The 20,014-nt window shown below is 43.6% G+C and overlaps 1 protein-coding gene across 1 annotated transcript; it reads right to left on the bottom strand.

The window, feature by feature from the left end:
* Window positions 1–17,454: 17,454 nt before the first annotated feature.
* On the bottom strand, window positions 17,455–19,391 carry LOC132457782 (B-type lectin plumieribetin-like). The gene is made up of 3 exons (XM_060052130.1): window positions 19,272–19,391; window positions 18,619–18,712; window positions 17,455–17,810 (listed from the first exon to the last, which is right to left on the bottom strand). Exons 1-3 carry the CDS (start codon window positions 19,361–19,363, stop codon window positions 17,562–17,564), a joined length of 435 nt encoding a protein of 144 aa, XP_059908113.1. The 5' UTR covers window positions 19,364–19,391; the 3' UTR covers window positions 17,455–17,561.
* Between the last annotated feature and the right edge of the window lie 623 nt (window positions 19,392–20,014).

Here is a 20,014-nt window from a genome sequence, read left to right as displayed (position 1 = left end):
TATCGATATAAGATAAATATCGATATTTGTGGACGGGACGGGTCGCGCGTGCGCATGCGCGCGCACGTTCTCTGGGCACCGCACGCCGATTTAACATTATTATTCCTACCGTTCGGAATTAAATACAGTTTGATTGTTGAATAAAACATGAACTAGACACTGCCTCCGCTATTATGAATCGTAACGACTGCGTGGGGGGGCGTGGCTAGGTTACTTGTTTACGTTTTATGTTTGGGTCTCGCGGAGTGAGAAACCTTGAAGTTAGTTACTGTGGAGTTACCGTTATTACTATACCTACCTAACGTTTGGATTTACCATTATTCCTACCGTTCAGAATTGAATACAGTTTGATGGTTGAATACACCGTGGACTAGTCACTGCCTCCGCCTCGTATTTGAGAACATTATAATATCACGGCCAAAAGCTGTGTGAGCCTCCGTAATATTATGCACAGAATTGAATCGCGACATGGAGCGGGAGTCCGCAATGATTTGGGGAAAAATGCATTCACTGTGCACGTTGTACACAGTTGTATGATGTTTAATTGAATTAAATGTAACTTAAAACATAAACACAGAAATCTCTGAAATGTAAACAAATGTTTAAATTAGGCCCCATTCTTAAAAAAAATAACAGGTTATTGGATAACAAAAACAGAACAATATGCATAGTGCATCTCTGGAAAGTGCAAATGTCATTAATAGGTTCAATAAAATTCTTTTTTTTTAAACAAACAGCATGTTAACTGATTACAGAAACCAAGAGAATACAACTAGAACAATGTATCTCAAATTTGTGCAAAACTCAAAGAACAAATCACATGGGTCGGGCCAGGCCAGCAGTTAGCCTACTCCAGATTTCTGGCTAGGAAAACAAGCCTCTCCACGGTGTCAGGGTTTAGCGATGCCCTATGACAGGTGACAATGTTCCCACTACAACTAAAAACCCTTTCAGAGGGGGAGCTGGTGGCTGGCACACAGAGGTATTTTTTTGCCAGGCAACTGGAAAGGCCACCTCATGGTCTTTCCACCACTGGAGAGGGTTGGCCTCACTGTCAATGCAGGCTGCCGTAAGGTAGCTGGAGAACTCATTTTCAACAGCCTCCCTTGTTGTGACAGTGGTGGTGCAAGACGGTGTGGACTTCTTGAAGAAGCTGGACAGGGTTTTCCTCTTCTTGGCTGGTGGCTCATCAAGCTGAGGCTCAGCTGCTGGGCCAGGCAGCTCATGTGAAGTGCCACCCTGATCACGGAGCAAAGCCTCTGCTTCTTGGACTGCTGTGCATTTCAGCCCTTCAAGCCTCTCTTTGGCGATGTAACTCGCCCTGAATCGGGGATCCAGTAGGGAGGCAATGTCCAACAGGTCACTGGTTTTCTGCTCTGAATATTTAATATTCAGGTACTCCAAAATGTGAGCCTTGATGGACTTGCACAACTCCGTCTCTTCCTCCTCAGGTGCCAGGAGACTTGTGTTCAGCAAGTGTAGCACTGGCCTCACATAGGAGAGGGTGACGTACTCCTCTCCAGACAGGGCATCAGTGAAGTCCTGAAGTGGTTTCAGGGCCTTCTTCACTGACTCCATGACTTCCACATCTTGCCAGGTAAAAACAAGAGGTCGGGATTTCTTGTCTGAGGATAGCACTTTGGAAAGAGCCCTCTCTTGTTCCAGGACCCTCTCAATCATCCCCAACCTTGAGCCCCAACGAGTAGCTGACTCAGTGATCAGCTGATGAGATGGCAGACCGAGTTGTTGCTGTGCTTCACCCAGGCCTCTTCTCCTCTTCCAACTGTAGGAGAAGCCGCTTACTACTTTTTTGCAGATGGAAATTGCACGGGTGATGCGTGGGTCCTCCATAGCGTGTCCTGACACAAAGTCAAAGCACATTTTAAATAAATGTCTATTGTATGATATTATAAGTCATAGTTTTTAATCTGATACAGAAATGAGAACCTATGAACTTTAATTTATTCTATATGTATGATATTATAAGTCATAGTTTTTAATCTGATACAGAAATGAGAACCTCTGAACTTTATTTCATTCTATATTTATTATATAGTGTTATATATTTATTATTAGTGTTAATGATAAATATGGCATATAAATATAAAGAATATGTAACAGTATACTTATAAGGCCATATTTTAAGAAAATAATTCAAATCATGTGCTGCCATAAACCTATAGACTGCCATATACAATGTTGAGAGGTTGAATAGTGTTTAAATTATGCAAATTGGAATGTATTTAACCGTTAGAATTCTCATACACTCACCAATAGCAAGATGCAGTCGATGGCCGAAGCACTGCATCCTCCTCCACTCCGCCAATTCGATAGCCTTTACAACGTTGCTCCCGTTGTCTGTAGTCACTGCCACCAGTCCCGATGGCTTGAGACCCCAGCTTGAAACGGTCTCTTCAGCGCTTCAGCGATGTGCTCCCCGGTGTGATCTTGCGGGAAATAGCTAGATTGCAGGCATGCACTTCTCAGCTCCCAGTCCTCGGCGATGTAATGAACCGTAACGCACATATAGGGCTTGCATGTCCTACTGGACCACATATCTGTGGTGAGGGCGTAGGTTGTGACTTTTGCGATCTGAGAAATTATGCGGTCTTTGACTTCGTTGTACATCGCTGGAAGGGCCTCTCTCGCCAAATAGTGCCGACTTGGCAAGGTGTATCTCGGATCCAGCTTAGAAAGCATTTTAATGAAGCCAGGCTTCTCTACGGTCGATATAGGCACCATGTCTTTGGCGATGTGGTATGCCACCGACCGAGTGATATCCCGACACCTCTCGCTTGAGCGATCGTATGGTACAGCATTTGAAAACGAAGCTTTAATAGACATTTGATGCGGGGTTCTGCGTGACGGATTAACATTTTGGCTAGCTGCACGCATTTTTGTGCACTCTTCATATTGCGCCTTGTGGTGCTGCTGCAGGTGATGGAAGAGGTTGGTCGTCCTCTACCCTTTGGTTGCGACCGTTTTTAAGCACTCTTTACAAATGACGTGATTTTGTAATTCGTCAGAAACCTTGTATCCAAACCATTTCCATACGATTGAGCCGTTGGTCTTTCGCTTACAAACAAGCTCCTCTGGGCCGCTCTTGCCGGCCGGCTCCATGTTTCGCGATTTGACGTGAGTGCAGGGGGGGGGCTCAGGCAGCGCGGGAGAGACATAAGCAGAGTTACAAAATAGGAGGCGGGAGGTGCGGTTCAAAACTGCTGTTATTTGGAACAAATGTGCTGTTATTTCAACGCAAATTAAATTATATCGATGTTGACGATATGGTCTCGTTCCATATCGCGTTTGAAAATATGTCGATATATTTCAAATATCGATATATCGCCCAGCCCTACATCCTATAGATGATAACTCTCATGTTTGTGGGATTATCAAACTCATCCATATAATCCACATCCTGCAAGGCGTGACGACAACTCAGAAGGAAAACTGAAAAGTTGTTGAGTGCCTTTGCTACCTCTGGGTGCACTCACAATAGGCCATCTGGCCGTGGCCGTTGGCCGTTTTCACACCTAACCGTGCTCAACTGGCCCCATTGTTCTCTGGCCTGCACTCACACTAGGCCATCTGGCCGTGGCTGTTGGCCGTCGCAACTGTGGCCTGGCCACGGTAGGCTCTTGTACATACGTCATCAAGTCGTCACACGTCATCACCAAGCGTCCGCTGCACGGACCATAATAAAGATTATGGTCCGTGCAGAGAACAACAATGGACAACAACACAGAGAACACAGTTCGCACTTTGCTGAGTCTGTTGCTTATTTGGAGCCGAAATGCCCAAATGGCTAACAGACACTCGACTTCTCTATGGGACCAACGTGAACCAACAGTTGAACCTCTTGACGCCATGTTTACCGTTTAATGGGAAAGAAGTCTCGTCGCCTTTATTATGTCCATGGTCGTCGCATGGACTATACGTCATCCAGCTCAGGTTGCGTAGCCGTGCGTGTGGGCGTGTCGGCTCATTAGCATCTGTACCGTGGCGGCCTGTACCGTAGCAGCACACCTCTCCCAAGTGGCAAAGTTAGCCTGGCCTGGCCAGACTGGCTACACTCACACTGGCAGATTTGAGCACTGTGAGCACTGTGAGTGCACCCTCAAACACCTTTTCCAATAGCACAGTGGCGATTTTCAATGGGTTGCCATAGTGATCCTCCAACAGGTCCATGGCTTGCTGGTAACCATGGTCAGCAGGCATGTGCTGACAGCCCTTTACGAGGTGTTGCGGCTCACCTTTTGTATATTGTTCTAAAAAGTACAATTTACCTGCACTGTTGTCAGCTCTTGAGTCCACTGTGTGCTGAAACGCCTTCAGAAACGATCTGAAGTCAAGTGGGTCGCCACTGAACACAGGAACATCCCGCTGTGGCAAACAAGCCAACTGCTGACTTTTCAAGCGTTTCTGAACATTAAACAAGCAGCTCTGTGATATCGTTCTGCTGCTTCATGACGTTGCAGATGTCATTTGCAGCGCTACTTTGTTACTGAGGAAACCCGCTGGCTGATTGGTAAGTATTGTCCGCCTTTAGCAACTTTGGTCTAGCTCCTCCTAGCGAAAGCATAGGACTTGACTGGCAGCTTTACATCCAATGTTTTGGCTGGGGAACTATTTTCTGCTTGCTGCTCTGCAGGAGTGCATGGCGTGTTGGCGGCAACTGCATACTCGTATGTGATATCACCTTTTTCCTGGACGTCATATTCTTCATAAATCTTGATTTTAGCATTAGACATAGCCAAAGCCGTTTTAATTTTCAACTCCTCTTGCTCTGCTTTGAGCTGAGCCTCCTTTAATTCTAAAGCTGTTTTTTGCTTAAAGGGGTAGTTCGGAATTTTGGACATAGGGCCTGATTCCCAAGTGAGCATTGGTATTCTATATCACTGGAGACAGTTTTCAACACATTTCATACAGTCCTTCTAGTTGCAGAGTTTGCTCGTGCTAGGCTAGCGCACGTCAACGGGCAATGCTAGCCTGCTATTAAAACAGTCTTACCCACTCCACAGTACACCCGAGGTAAATCAATTATAACGACAGACTATAAATCTAAATGTCTGTTTATAGAATAATGTTAGAAATAAAACCAACCTTGCATTGCATTGCATTTTGAGGGAATTGCGAGGTCTCAGCAGCAGTGTTTATATTCCTGTACGTAGGCTACGGCAGCGGCGGACTGATACCTAGGTTACCTGCCGCTGTCATTGCTACAAACGCAGAGTAGGCTACAGTGAACGAAGGAATTCTATAAGCGTATTCAATTAACAAGATACGCCCACGTTTGGAGGAGTTAGCGATGCATCTGCTTTTGAAGACGATTATGAGGAATTTGTTGTATCCAACGAACCATACATGTTCGAGCCGGTGTTTTGATGTCCAAGCCAGCAGCAACAAGCCACAGTTGAGTCCTTTCTGGATCTCGCACTGGAAATTGGTGGAAACTTTGTGGTGCCCATCTGTACCGTTTATTTCTACAATTTCTAAAAGCACACTGAACCATCATGTTGCCTAGTTGTTCAATTGCGCTTCTGTCCCACGCTTACGTTCTTCTGTCGTGATTCGGTTACAAACCTAACCAGCGCATAGTAGAATTCCGCTTCTGCTGAGAAAGTAGTCCCTCGATGATTCATGCGATGCAAGGTTAGTTTTATTTCTAACATTATTCTATCAACACAGACATTTAAATCTATAGTCTGGCGTTATAATTGATTTACCTCGGGTGTACTGTGGAGTGGGTAAGACTGTTTTTAATAGCAGGCTAGCATTGCCCGTTGCCGTGCGCTAGCCTAGCACGAGCGAACTCTGCAACTAGTGCCGCGTTTCCACTGCAGGGTGCGGAACGGATCGGATCGTGTGGTAGAAATTAAGGAGTATATTCTATGGTAAACTGAGGGGAAAAACGGTCTGTCTAGCTACTGGACCAGATAAAATGAGACGGAGAGGTAATAAAGTCTATCGGCACGAGGACCTTGGATTTATTAAGTAATTAAGTCATTAAGTCATAAAGCGTGAGAGATCGAATATGTCTAAGTCCCTAATCAGCGCTGATGGTTCGTCCGGAGCTTCGCCTCCGTGGAAGGTCTGCTTCAGAAGAAGGTGAAGAGTCCCTGTGTGATGCAGTCTTATGCTGTATCCTCCTCTCGATGAGGTGTGTGCGTTTGAGGTGTGTGCGGTTCTGTGTGTTTTGGCTCCCAGGCCCTGAGAGAGCTTCGTAACGGGGAGAGTTCCTCGTGTCTCCGGTGTGATAAATTAAAACGGGGAGTGCCCCCCTGAAATGTCTCGTGTGTGATAATTTAATGTGGCTCTCAGGCCCCTGGTGTGGGCAGAGGTATCTCTTGGTTCCTCCTAACGGGGAAGAGCTCTCAATATGTCTCCTGTGTGATAAATTAATGTGGCTCTCCCGTTCTGGAGATGATACTGGTGCATTGTCTGAGTGTCCACCATCTGCCTGCCTGGGAGATGGGGCCTTCAGCTCCGGCCTTGACCTGACTATATATTATCATGTTTGTGTTGTTGGGTTAGAGCAAGAGTTGACTATATTATAATGTGTCCATGTGATGTGCTCATCAGGCTAGGGTAGGAGTTAGCTATATTTATAATGTACATGTGATGTACTCAGCAGGTTATTTTTCCCAACAAAACCATGATTATTATGAGGTCTGTGTGTCTAATAGTGGAGAAACACACGGGGCCTGGGTGTCTGGGTTCAGAACAGATGGTTGGGCCCCTAAAAGGAGCAGGACGCTACGGGGATAAGGCATGCTGACCTTAGCCTAGTGTTTTGGGCTATCTTTGTTGACCATTTGCTGACCAATTGCTGACTGTTCAGGTTAAGATGGATTTATGACTGAATGGAGGCAGACACTTCAAGGAGAAGCTGCTCTGTTTGTGTGTATAAAAAGACGCCGCAGTCTGTGAACCGCAGTGACTCTATAGATCCACTCAGGCTGTTGTCGTTGTTGTTTTTCTGCACGATAAAGTCTTTTGTAAATTCTTGCTCCGGACCCCTCGTTTTCATTTCTCTCTCTCTCTTGAATTAGTCTAAGTGTTTTAAATCTCGATTAATCTCCGACATAATTGGCGTCACGACCAGGAGGAAATAGGGACTCGTCAGCTGCCGGGCCAGAGGACGGGACGCGAACGGATCATACGACCAGAGCTCAAGGGTAAGTTGTCTTGCCATATATAGGATAGAGTCGTTTGATCTGTTCTTGCCCCGTCTGAACGCCGAGCAGCAGGTAAAGTGTCTCTTCGATCAAACGAACCAAAATTATAGATAAATGAGCGAGTGAGAGATACGGGGGCTCCGGGAGAGATTGACGTGCGCGCACATATGCCATAACGCGTTCTGTGGTTCTAAATAACCAAGACGCTTTGTGGCTCCCTATTTTTGATAAGAGTTGTTGATATTTGGTGTTTAGGTGTTTTGTTTAAATAGGCCTTCTGTAAAGTCCTGTGGCTGTCTTCTGAAGGAAGGAAGGACAGTGCAGTGTTTTGTTTAAATAGGCTTTCTGTAAAGTCCTGTGGCTGTCTTCTGGAAGAAGGAAGGACAGTGCAGGTCCGCAGGTCGGTTGAAGTAGGCCTACCTGTTGGATGACTGAGAGTATCCCAGAAAGCTGGGTTGGAATTCATTGCCGTTGATGAATTCATTTTTATTTTAGAAGGGCTTCCGTGGGATACCGACGGGTGAATTTTAGATTCTTTGCTTGGACCAGTTGGACTGCAGAAAAGGGGGGATTTCTAATTCCGGTCTTGGTATCTTGAGAAAACGGGCTTCTCGCACTTTGGAATAGATACGTTTCTTGGTTGGAGTACCGCATGAGTTGGTATTTTGAGGAGTTTCTTGTTTGTTCGTGATCTGGTCGAGTGTGTATGTGATTAGCCATTATTTTGAAGGAATAGACTAGTTGTGCGAAGCATCGTTTGTATGGGTTTAATGCCCTAAACGTGATTCAATTAAGCTGCAGATATTAGATCTGGAGGTGGGGCCAGTCTTTAATTCTGATCTTGGTGCTTTGTGGCAATCATTCTTGTTTGAAATTCTGGTTGATTCATTATCCATCCGACTGTTCATGTTTTAATCAAAAGGCCAGTTTCGGCACTCGGTCGACTTTTTCTTTGTAATTAATTACAAACAATTCGGACATTTTTCAATCTAAGATAAAGAAATTGTATGAACCGGCTTATTGTCTGTATTTAAGTCGTGTTAGGATTAAGTTACCTCGGAGGTTTTTACGACCCGGTTAATTTTTTTGTTGTTGATTCTGTCATAAATAAATTAGGCGGACAGAGAATAGTTAATTTGTTTAAAATAGTTGATAATCATAAATAAATTAGACGGATAGAAAATAGTTAATTTGTTGAAGTACTGAATAAATGTGTAAATCTTCTTTGACTTAAACTTCATCGCGCTGACTCTAACTGCACGTGCACGAGCAAACACACAGGGGACGAGCAGGAGCCTGCAGGCCAGGGTTAAAGATAGCAGTGAAGGGTGGGGGCCACATTCCAATCTTCAGGAGGGAGACGAGCGCTTGGGAAGAGTTCACATTTGTAACTTAGAGATAGTAAAGTATAGAAAATAACTAGTAGAATAAACTCAAATAAATTTTATTAATAAATAGTGTACTTCAGAATAGATAAATAAAGTAATAAAGTAATAATTAAAAATGGCACCAACAGCGGTAGAGATTTTGAGTAGAGACCGTCTATTGCTCAAAGGTGAGATGAAAAAGATCTCTGAGAATTGGGAAGAAAGGACAGAAGCAGCAGGTACTATATGGCCCATGGGAGGGACTTTTGATCCAATAATGTATCGAGACATGGAGGTAGTAATAAGGAATTACATAGATAACAGAAGTGGAAAAACGGCCTTAGCGAAGAAAGACAGGGAAAGGTTAGTGCTAGCTTTGTTCGAAAAGGAGGGAGAGAGGTGGCGCGCAATACAACGAGTGGCCAGAAAAATAATCACAAGGGAAGAGTGTAACAATGCTGACATTTGTTGTAGTGAGGGTGAAAACGAGAATGAAGGAGAGGAGGAGGATGACATTGAACATGTTGGTGAAGGGTCATCACAACCATGTGTAAAACACATTACTAAGAATGCTAAAAGGAAATTAAAGAAGCGGAACAAAAGAAAGGAGGAGTGGTCTAGTGGGACACAAGGGGCAGAGGAGCCTGGCTGCAGTACATCAGTAAGCCCCACACCACTCGAGTTAGATGAGAAACTAAGGAGATCACAGAGAGAAGGAAAAGCACCCGAAACTTCTCCGGGAAATTATCCTACTCTAGTCAACGGACAACAGGTCCATTATCAACCGTGGGGTTCACAGGACTTGGAGGGAGTCATTTCTAAACTCCCTAACATAATTAACGGGGCGTCCAAATGGATTAGAACATTTGAGGAGCTCACAGTGGGAAAGCTAATTGCAGTGGGGGACCTGAAAGCTCTGTTGGCAAGAGTATTGGGGTTGTCTAAAATGGAGTCTGTACTGAGGAATGGAGGGTTGGACATAATGGATGGAATGTATGATGGGACTACACTTGATCATTACAGAGGGGCGTTGTGGGCCACACTCAGGAGGGAGTTCCCGGTCCACATGGATCCTAAAGACATGAGAGGTCTCCCCATTGGTGACACAGAGAACCCTGCATCCTACCTGCAGGCCCAAGTAGACAGATGGCGCATGGAGACGGATGAGGATCCTGAGATCCATCCGGTGTTCTCTGTCATGTTTAGAAATTCTGTGATAGAGACACTTCCCAGCCAAATCAAAGCCAAGCTAGAGGATGTGGTTGGACTGTCTACATCAGGATCTCATAGAAATTTTAATGGCCATTTAGTTCATGCAGTGGATGAATATCGTCAGAATAAACAAAGAATACAGGAACAAAGCAAAGAGGTATAGAGGAAGCTATATCAGCTTCAGCTGGAAGATCTCACAAGGAAGGAAAGAGATAAGGAAAGACAGGCAGGTGTTTTAGAACCAGCTGCTGTAATTTCGCAAGCCGCCCAGCAGGGCGCACTTCAAAACCAATATCCACGATTGGCATTTTCTCTCCCAGTACAACAGCCTCAGAGCCAACTGTCACCTACTCCACCTGTTACACATGTACACATCCATAATTATGGGAACCCCACAAATAAAAATAGACAGAATCAGGGGCCCCGAGGACAGTTTAGAAACAATCAACAACCAGGATCCCAAGGACAACGCAGAGGTCCTTTAATATGTTATGGGTGCAACATGGAAGGACATATGAAGAGAAATTGTTTGACTAACCCTCTTCCATCCCAGCAAGGACAGGGTAACAGCGACCAGGGACAGGCGGGTCCCTTTTTAGGTCAGGGATACTAGGGGTGCCCAGAGAATCCACAGGGGGAGGGTCAGCTTGTAGCAATCACAAAACAAGCTGATGAGGAACCAATACTGCAGGTTCTGATAAATTATAGAGGCACGCCAATGATGGCCCACACCGGAGCCACTTACACTTGCGTAGGTCCAAATTATGCCTCTCACCTCACCCTGGCAGGTAAATTCACCAAAACTTTAGGATTCTCGGAACACACGCAGTTAATGCCTATGACAGCTCCAAGGATGAGAATCGGTGAATTCCTATTTTAAGTTGTATATGTGAGTGAGTGAGTGAGTGAGTGAGTGAGTGAGTGAGTGAGTGAGTGAGTGAGTGAGTGAGTGAGTGAGTGAGTGAGTGAGTGAGTGAGTGAGTGAGTGAGTGAGAAAGAGTTAGCATTGAGTTAAGTTAGAGGGGATAGATGAAGTGATTTGTGAAGAGTGAGACAGAGAAGAGGAAGAGTGTGTAGATTGGCAACGAGAAGTGACGATGAGATTGGAGAAGGCTTTTCGGTTGGAATTTTCTTTGGAGAGATTCATATCTTTCGATGGCCTTTTTAAGATTAATAAATCTAGTTTTGGAGAGTGTCCAAAAAACGAATAAACCAGAAAGGAAAGGATTACTGAAAGTGAAAATGGTTATGGAGATTTGTGAAAGCAAAGGAAGTAGATAAAGAGAGGTAAAGAAAGTTGGAGAGAAGGAACGTAAGTAATGAAAAAACCCGCAGGTGGGGGCTGGACAGAGAGACAACAGAGAGAAAGAGATTGAATTTGCATTGTGCCTAATACATTATTTGTGCGTTTGGATGTACTCTGTAATTGGTTCCTGTATGTAACCCATGTCCACTGTTTTAGAAAAAACCTAGAACCACCGCTGGGATTGGTGATTCTGTGGCTCTTGGAGACTCTCCATCGCGTCGGAATATCATGTGGTATATATCATTACATCTTGGTACACAGAGCACTGGTGAGACAACGGGTTGGATCAGAGAGAGAAGGTGTTTGGAGAAGGGAGAGGAATGTATAGAAAGCAAAAAGGGCGGATGCGGACTGACCCGGAGGTAATAAATCAGCGGAGAGGTGGCTGGGGTCGTTTAGCTCAGGAGGTAGAGCAGTTGTCTAGTAACCAAAGGGTTGCTGGTTCGATCCCCATCTCTCCTAGCTGAGTGTTGATGTGTCCCTGAGTAAATTACATGGTGATCACAGGATTTAGGAATAATTATCTAGACTCCAAAACATGAGCAATTAGCGTTAAAAATTGTCTGCACACCACACTCCACAGGAGTCAATGGGTTCAATGGCGCCAGGGTAATGTGACTCATCAAAGGAGGAGCAGACCCAACCCATGGACTCTGCGTGGATAGGTGGATGTTATTTTGGTGCTTGGACCTGACGAGGTCTAGGTGCCAAGATAACAACACAAATAAAATATTTCCTTTGAGATTATGATAAGTAATAGACAATTTATTAAAAATGATCTTATAATTTAGAAAAAACAATCGGCAATACTTAAAAATTAGACCAAATAAGTATGATAAAACGTTATCCAAATTTCTAATTTAGGTTATCCACAATGACAAATGTCATTTAAAATAAATAAGTAAAATAAAATAAGAAAGGGTGTGTGCGAGCCTGTTCTCGTGTGTGTGTCGGGGCTGCCGAGGTAGGGGAGAATCCTCTCCTACTCCGAGTGACTGAGTACACAAGGGAATACCCAAGCACACTTCAGATAAAACAATATGGTTAATTAGTAAATAGAAACAATGTATCAATTCAGTGTTCAATAAACTAGTTAAGATCAACATAGAGGGTTTGGGTTTGGTATAGTAGTGAATCAAAATATGGAAAACACTAAATGCAAGCAATAGGTAGAATAAAAGGTTTAATTAGGTTGTCCAATTTAAATAGATAGTGAAGGGCAATCGGGTAGGATTATGAAGACAATTGTGATTTTGAGTAACGGTTAAGAGAGAAGTGAGTCGCCCAATATTGAAAATGCAAGTTTTAATATTGTGATTTTTGTTTTCTTTCACATCTCCCTAGTAAAGGACAGTAGGTGAATTGACGCTACATCTGCTGGGAAGGAGTCATACATGCTATGTTGTCAAATTGGATTCGGAAGTAGTGGGTTTGCCTTCAAATGCCACTAATGCTGCTGCAACACTTTAATAATTTTAACTATGATAAATTATATTTTGTTTTATAGTCGCCCTGATGTGTATTCATGACGCACACATATGGCTGCATAAGGCAGATGCGGCTGAAGACTCTGTCTCCATCCCTCCACTTTGCGATCTATACCACCATATAGGTGGGGATTGATCGTATCCCAGGTACGGCATCCTGCAATAAGCCAGTATGGAAGACTGGTTAGCCAACGACGGGTAAGATCCCACCTTGAAGCCCGGGACAACCTAAATCAGGCACAGTCACGATTACTTGGCAGAGTCACTGTGAGCACTGGCTCACTTGATCATGGAGTGACGGACTGCAACCATCATAGGAAAAGCCGGCTGATGAAAGGTGGAGGGGGAACAGGAGTCAGATATGTCAGCTATGGCAGCAGAAGTGGTCTTGGAACGGGGCATGTCGCGTTTTATTTTACCTTTGTGGTATAGAAGGCCACTAATGCATGTACGTTTTTTCGGTTTAGTGCATGACTTTGGAACAGCGTGGTTTCAGGCGGCTGATGGTAAACCCACCCATATTGGGTTTAGGATTTGGACATACTGGTTTCGATTTCCCTTCCCAAAAGATTGGTTTCAGTTTGCTGATGCTTAGGTTAGACGTTTCGACGTTGGTTGCACCAACGACGTTCTTAGATTTGCTTATCATTTAATGTGCATGGTTTTGACCATTGCGCAAGGGGGGAGGTATTGAGGAGAATTAGTAAAAAATTTGAAAACAAGGTTTTTCTTCACCATACTTGCAAACAATGATTGACATCCAGCTAAATGAGTGTGAAATATTTGAAAAAACAGTGTTCAACAAATGGGTAGAAGCAGTCCCATCAGAAGACCAAAGTGCGGTTACGGTAATCAAGGTTCTGACTAGAGAAGTCATGCCAAGGTTTAGAATTCCGTCACAAATTAGCTCAGGCGACAGGGCAGCGTTTATTCAGAAAACAATCAAACAAGTGATTTAACATCTGCATGTCAAACAAAGATTAGGCTGTGTCTACATTCCTCAAACCACAAGGTATGGTGGAGAGAGGAATCGGACGCTTAAGACAAAGATTAAGAAAATTAAATTTGTGTACTAAATTAAAGGACTAATGCACTACGACTGACACTAATGAGTTATCGCATGAAAACTAACCGAGCGACGCATCTAACCCCGCATGAAATGCTTACGGGTCGACCCATGCCTTCACCTGTCATTCGAGGGCCTCACAAAGGACCTCCATTGGAACAATTGGAAACTGAGTTAAGACGCTATTTGGGACAACTAACTGGCATACACAGGCTTATTTTTCAACAAGAGAAAGACAGAGTTCCAGAGTTGGAGAAGGAGCCACCAAGGGGGGTGGAGCCAGGTGACCAAGTGTATCTCAGGATGTTCAGGAGAAAGTGGAACTAGCCCAGGAGAGAAGGACCATACAAAGTCACCAACGCAACACCAACAGCCATCCAAGTGGAAGGAAGTGCCACGTGGTATCATCTCAACCACTGCACAAAAACCGCTCAACCCAAGTCCAGGGATGAGTGTGAGGAGGAGGAGCCAGACGCAGACACACCTGGGGCTGACCAGCCGCCCCAGGACCAGATCCAGTCGAGCCAAGAGATTCAGCAACATGATGTTGCTGAAAATGGGGAGCCTGTTTCTGATCCTTTACGGGTTGTGCCAGATTCCGCTGGCACAAGCACAGACCCCGAGGAAGGATGAAACCACGGAGACAACACAGACCTGGAAGAGCCAGGAATCAGGGGCTGGTACTGAAGGAAGCCTAAGAGAAACACAGGACAATCCGGCCCCAACTCACTCAGGAATAGTCAACAAGAAAGGGAAAATAGTCTTATATGCTCAGATACCACCGCGAGACCAAATTAATGAATTTGTGTTTACTGTTATGTCGGATAACGTGAAATGGGTTGTACCTTCATTCCAAATAACACTGCCCCAGATGGATCATTCACACTTGCGATGAACAACCTAGAGGAGTCGGGTGACTGGGAGAGGATGCTCTATGGGGAGATAGATTGGAGTGAATCTAGAGAGGAGACCGAACTGTGAGAATCTGACATCAGAAGGAGGTCCTATTTTCTTAACTGGCGACCTCTCCATGTGAACCACAACCATTTCGGACAGTTTGAACAAATGGACATTGGACTAATGGGTTTCAGGGCTGGTGGCTGCAAACAGAAGCAACAACCACAATGCCCAAACCCCCCACGTTTATATAGTATACCGGTACATGACGATAATCAGAGCTATCCAAATCTATGCAAGCTTGTTGACAATCTTAGTTTTTATTTATTTTTATTTTTTATTTCTATTTTTTACTTATTTTTTGAAATGTCATTTTTTGAGTTTCATATTTTTATGTCATATATTCTGAAAATACTATGTTATGTGTGAATTCTAGTTTGTATTCTACATTTGATAGATCTTTTTGCCTTAAACAGGTTTAAAATCCTGAGAATTATACAGGTTGAGATTCCTGAACATGCTTAAAGGTTTTTAATGATGATCAAATGTAGTGCAAAATATAGCCTAAACGACTGTTATGTTTTTGTTGTGATCTTATCTTACAAAAAAGGGGGGATGTGTGGTAGAAATTAAGGAGTATATTCTATGGTAAACCATGATTATTATGAGGTCTGTGTGTCTAATAGTGGAGAAACACACGGGGCCTGGGTGTCTGGGTTCAGAACAGATGGTTGGGCCCCTAAAAGGAGCAGGACGCTACGGGGATAAGGCATGCTGACCTTAGCCTAGTGTTTTGGGCTATCTTTGTTGACCATTTGCTGACCAATTGCTGACTGTTCAGGTTAAGATGGATTTATGACTGAATGGAGGCAGACACTTCAAGGAGAAGCTGCTCTGTTTGTGTGTATAAAAAGACGCCGCAGTCTGTGAACCGCAGTGGCTCTATAGATCCACTCAGGCTGTTGTCGTTGTTGTTTTTCTGCACGATAAAGTCTTTTGTCAATTCTTGCTCCGGACCCCTCGTTTTCATTTCTCTCTCTCTCTCTTGAATTAGTCTAAGTGTTTTAAATCTCGATTAATCTCCGACAATCGCAAAGGTGCGGTAGGGGGTACCCTTTGTGGTAGGCCGGATGTCGATCACCGCGGCAGCTACGTAAACATCGTAAACAACGTCTTCCTCCCCAAGAATGCAGATGAACGTCTCCACCTCCTTGTTCGCCCAAGCAAGCGTTTTACGCGACATGTTAATTGTAAAGAATAATACCTCGAGGCTACTGTTTGTTTGTTTTTATCCCCGCGTCACCCGGAAGTGATGATTCTGTCGACCAATCAACGGAGGGGGTGTGTAGCTAGAATTTTCCGGGACCCTTTCAGGCGTCTCGTCTCGTTTTCGGTACCCCAACGGAGGAGTCCCGAGAACGAGGCCAGAACGGGTACGGCAAAGTCCGGGTCACGCCCACTTTTGGCGGTGGAAACGCGACCTGATCCGCACCTTTGCGATCCGATCCGTTCCGCACCCTGCAGTGGAAACGCGCCATTGAAGGACTGAATGAAATGTGTTAAACTGTCTCCAGTGATATAGAATACCAATGCTCACTTGGGAATCAGGCCCTATGTCCAAAATTCCGAACTACCCCTTTAAAGGCCATATAGCTTGTAGGTTGTTGTTATTCGATGCTTTGACGCGTGTGTCATATCCAATCTTATTGCAAAAAATATATAGAACTCACGAGGAGGTAGGATAACTTGTACGGGTTTATTTATCCAAAAAACAAAAACATCAGGTAATCCAAATGTACATGTTCTCCGGTCCAATACAGAATAGATGCTCAAAGTTATGATCCTTTTCGCTTTTACATGTTCATCCAATAAAACATGCCATGGAAAAGACGAAACGTTTCCTTACATGTAGATATAGCAATAAAAATAACACACCTTTACAAATTGAAAATAAACTAAAATTGGCTCTTACAGAAGTTATTTGAACATTTTCAGAAATATTTTGTGCCGTATTGCTTTTTATAGATTAATCATGTAAACGCTAAAAATGTACCTGTGCGACTTCTTTCAAACGTTTTTCCAACGTTAGGCTATAATTTGCATTGATTGATTTGTTTTTAATTTGTACGTAGGTGGTGTTTAAACAAACTACTGTCGCCAATAACAGTTTCAACAAATAAAATATTGAAATCTTACTGGAGCTATATTAACCAGCTGAGGCAGAACCGCTTCCACACTAGCAAGTCGTTCCAAACTATGAACGCTATAAACACTAGGCAGCACCCATGGGCAGGACTCTAGCCTCATCTCCATAGGACACGACTAGCAAGGAAGTGTTCTAGCAATGCTGCTGCCTTCACTTTAGGAAAGAGCCTGTGTGTGTGTGTGTGTGTGTGTGTGTGTGTGTGTGTGTGTGTGTGTGTGTGTGTGTGTGTGTGTGTGTGTGTGTGTGTGTGTGTGTGTGTGTTGCGTACGTGTGCCTGCAAACCTTTTAACCCTACTAGATAATGTATAAAGGAGTTAACATGAACATAATTACTAAACATGACACCATTAGAAATCATTAATCGCTAATAGTGAACTTTAAACTATTATTAGTTCATTCTTTTTACTGTCAAATAAATGTTTAATAAAGGTTAATTAATTGACCCTTATTGTAAAGTGGTCACAAAGTGGTCAAAGTTTGTAGTGAAAAGAGTAAGCGGTTTGATGGTGAACACTAAAACTAGAAGTCTAAGTCTAGGTCAAAAAGAAAATACTGAATAAATATGACAGAAAAATTATATAAAGATGAAGAAATAATAATTACGTCATTAATACTAATAAACAACCAGAAAGAAAACCGACAGGCCTCTGGTCAAAGTTTGTAGCGAAAAGAGTAAGCGGTTTGATGGTAAACACTTAAAACTAGAAAATGAAATAAACATAAATAACAAACAAAAGGGCCACACAGTGAGCGGTTATGATTATGTTTATTTCATGTAACACCAATCACTGCGTGACATGTCTCGATCGACCGCATAAAAGCACTGTTTGAATTGAAACTCCTTAGCGACAACTAGATGACCAGGTTTCCACCCCTTTCTTGGAAGTAACCAGTTCTCCTTTGTTGGTCAGGGTCAGACGAACCTGATTGCAATTTGCAGCGGCTGAATTGCTGGCCCAGACGGGCTCATCTTCTTTGGTGTAAACGACCAGGTTTGAATCTTCTTGCATAATGACTCTGAAAGCCGGGCCACATTCAGTGTTGGTGGCCCAGATCGGAGACCATTTGTAGATGACAAAGTTTCCATCGTCCTGTGGACATCAGTGTTGTTTTTGGCAGGCATTTTAGATTTAGTTTTAGTCTTAGTCTTTTTGACGAAATGCTTCTTAGTTGTAGTCCCATTTTAGTCATTTATATCTTTGAAAGTTTTAGTCTAGTTTTAGTCTGACGAAAACTCAAAAGGTTTTAGTCTAGTTTTAGTCCGACGAAAACTCGTCCACCAGCCTCTCTCTGTAGTGTATGAGTGTGTGTGTGCCGTGTGCGTGCAGGCGCAGCTGCGCGCGAGCACACGAGCCAGTGTTGCGGGGGGGGGGGGGGGGGGGTGGAAGGGTCTCACGTGACGCGTTTTATCCAATCAGGTTGCTTGGATGCTCCAATTGAAACCCATTCTATTCTACGTGAACCACTTACATGTAAGCCGCTAGAAGCAGTTAAAAACGGAGCGGACTAGAGCGGACTGGAGCGGAGTGAAATCCCCGCTCCGGCCTTTGAATTTAAAACCGCTCTGCGCTCCAACCCGCTCCAACGTATTTCTTCCGCTCCGCTCCACCACCCGCTCCACGCTCCGCTCCGCTCACATGCTCTCACTAACAATTTAGTCTCGTCTAGTTCTCGTCTGACGAAAATGTCTACATTTTTCGTCACATTTTAGTCTTTATATGGCTTTGGTGACGTTCGTCTTAGTCTCATTTTCGTCATGGAAAAAAGGGGTCTGACAACGTCATTTTCGTTTTCGTCTTGCCTGACGAAAACAACACTGGTGGACATGAAGATAAGTTATTGTTTAGGTGAAAGATTTGTGTGACATTATGGTAACTACCTCTCTATATCTATTCTCACCTGAAAGATAGCCTTGTACTCTTGGTTGTTACTCATGAGGAAGTCCCCTTTAAAGAGCTGCTGATTGGCGCTGAGAGAGTTCCGACTCATGTTTCTGAGGACATGATTTGGATTCAAGCAGATGCAAGTCAGAACATTATCATTTCCAAATGACCTTCTGTTTTAAAAGCAGGAAACAAGCATAGTGTCCAGAATCAGGCAACCAGACACAAGAATAATATGTATGCACGGAACACTGTTTTCGGATGTTGAATTAGTTTCACACCAAACGCTACATTTGAATCCTTTCTAATAATGAATTCGCACAAATATATTGCTTTCTTAACATCTTTTCAAGAGTGCCGACTCGGATTTGCCCTTCGGAGCATGAACATTGGGAATGGAAACACCATAATGCCCCCTTGTGTTAATGTTAATGTGACGTACAAGCATAAATGCAGGCAGCTCTGCGAAGATCTATACGTGGATCTTGGCAGATTTTCAACTTTTTCCATAGAAGTGTAAATCGATCATCAATCATACGCCGACATTTTTTTATAACACATCCCTTTCACTATACATTTAATTTAGAATAAGGATAATCAGATGAGTGTCTTCTTAAAGTTTTCAGTCATTTTTACGAGTGCAGGTGTTTCCTGAGGTATGAGACTCACCTGGGATGACAGATGATGCAGCTGTTGAACGAGGGACGAGAGGAGTTGCAGGTTTGTGAGTCGAGATGGAGAGCACCTCTGCTATTTATCATCCCCAGAGAAGGAAATGGCCCTCACCAGGAAGGGAATGTGCTCATGTCTGAGCACATTCAAACTTCTCTCACACCACACCCTTTGGCTTCAATGTGACAATAGGTCACATTGAAGCCATTCAATCAATCCTTTATTTAACCAGGAAGAAATTCATTGAGATTAATAATTCTCTTTTACATTTTCTTTTATTCTCTTTTATTTCCTACTTGGGCTCAAGGTTATGTCATTTATGTGATTTATGTGATTTATAAAGTATAAGGTTATGTTTGTTTTGTACTGTTTAAAGAAACAACTTTTGAATAATAAGTCGTCAATCTAAACAGTGTTGTCTCATTAATTATCCATCTTGCTCCAGTAGTCGAACCTAGTAATCTGGCCCAGAATATTGTTGCATAAAGAATTCTTAATCTGCTAATCCAAAAGAGTGTTACACATTCATTTATACATTGTCTAGAAGGGTTAAAATGTTTACAGGCACGCACCCACGCTCTTGTTAGCATCTGTTTTGGAGACCCCCACCAAAAGCTAACATTGATGTGAAACCTTGGCTCTGGTACAAGCACCACTGTGACCCAGAGAGAGAGGGAAAGACATCCCAGGGCTCATAGTGTGTTCCAGATTCCTCGGACGCATGCCTTCCGAGTCGGAAA

This window comes from Gadus macrocephalus, chromosome 1 (assembly GCF_031168955.1).
Source record: "Gadus macrocephalus chromosome 1, ASM3116895v1".
In the NCBI taxonomy this organism is placed as follows: Eukaryota; Metazoa; Chordata; class Actinopteri; order Gadiformes; family Gadidae; genus Gadus; species Gadus macrocephalus.
This window is presented reverse-complemented; position numbering and strand designations above follow the sequence as displayed.

Excerpts from the sequence above, each read along its gene's own strand:
- LOC132457782 (XM_060052130.1), bottom strand. The coding sequence starts at position 19,363 with ATGATAAATAGCAGAGGTGCTCTCCATCTCGACTCACAAACCTGCAAC. Across the intron at positions 18,713-19,271 it reads TGCATCATCTGTCATCCCAG|AAACATGAGTCGGAACTCTC; the intron begins GTGAGTCTCATA and ends TCATGTCCTCAG. Across the intron at positions 17,811-18,618 it reads AGTACAAGGCTATCTTTCAG|GACGATGGAAACTTTGTCAT; the intron begins GTGAGAATAGAT and ends TGATGTCCACAG.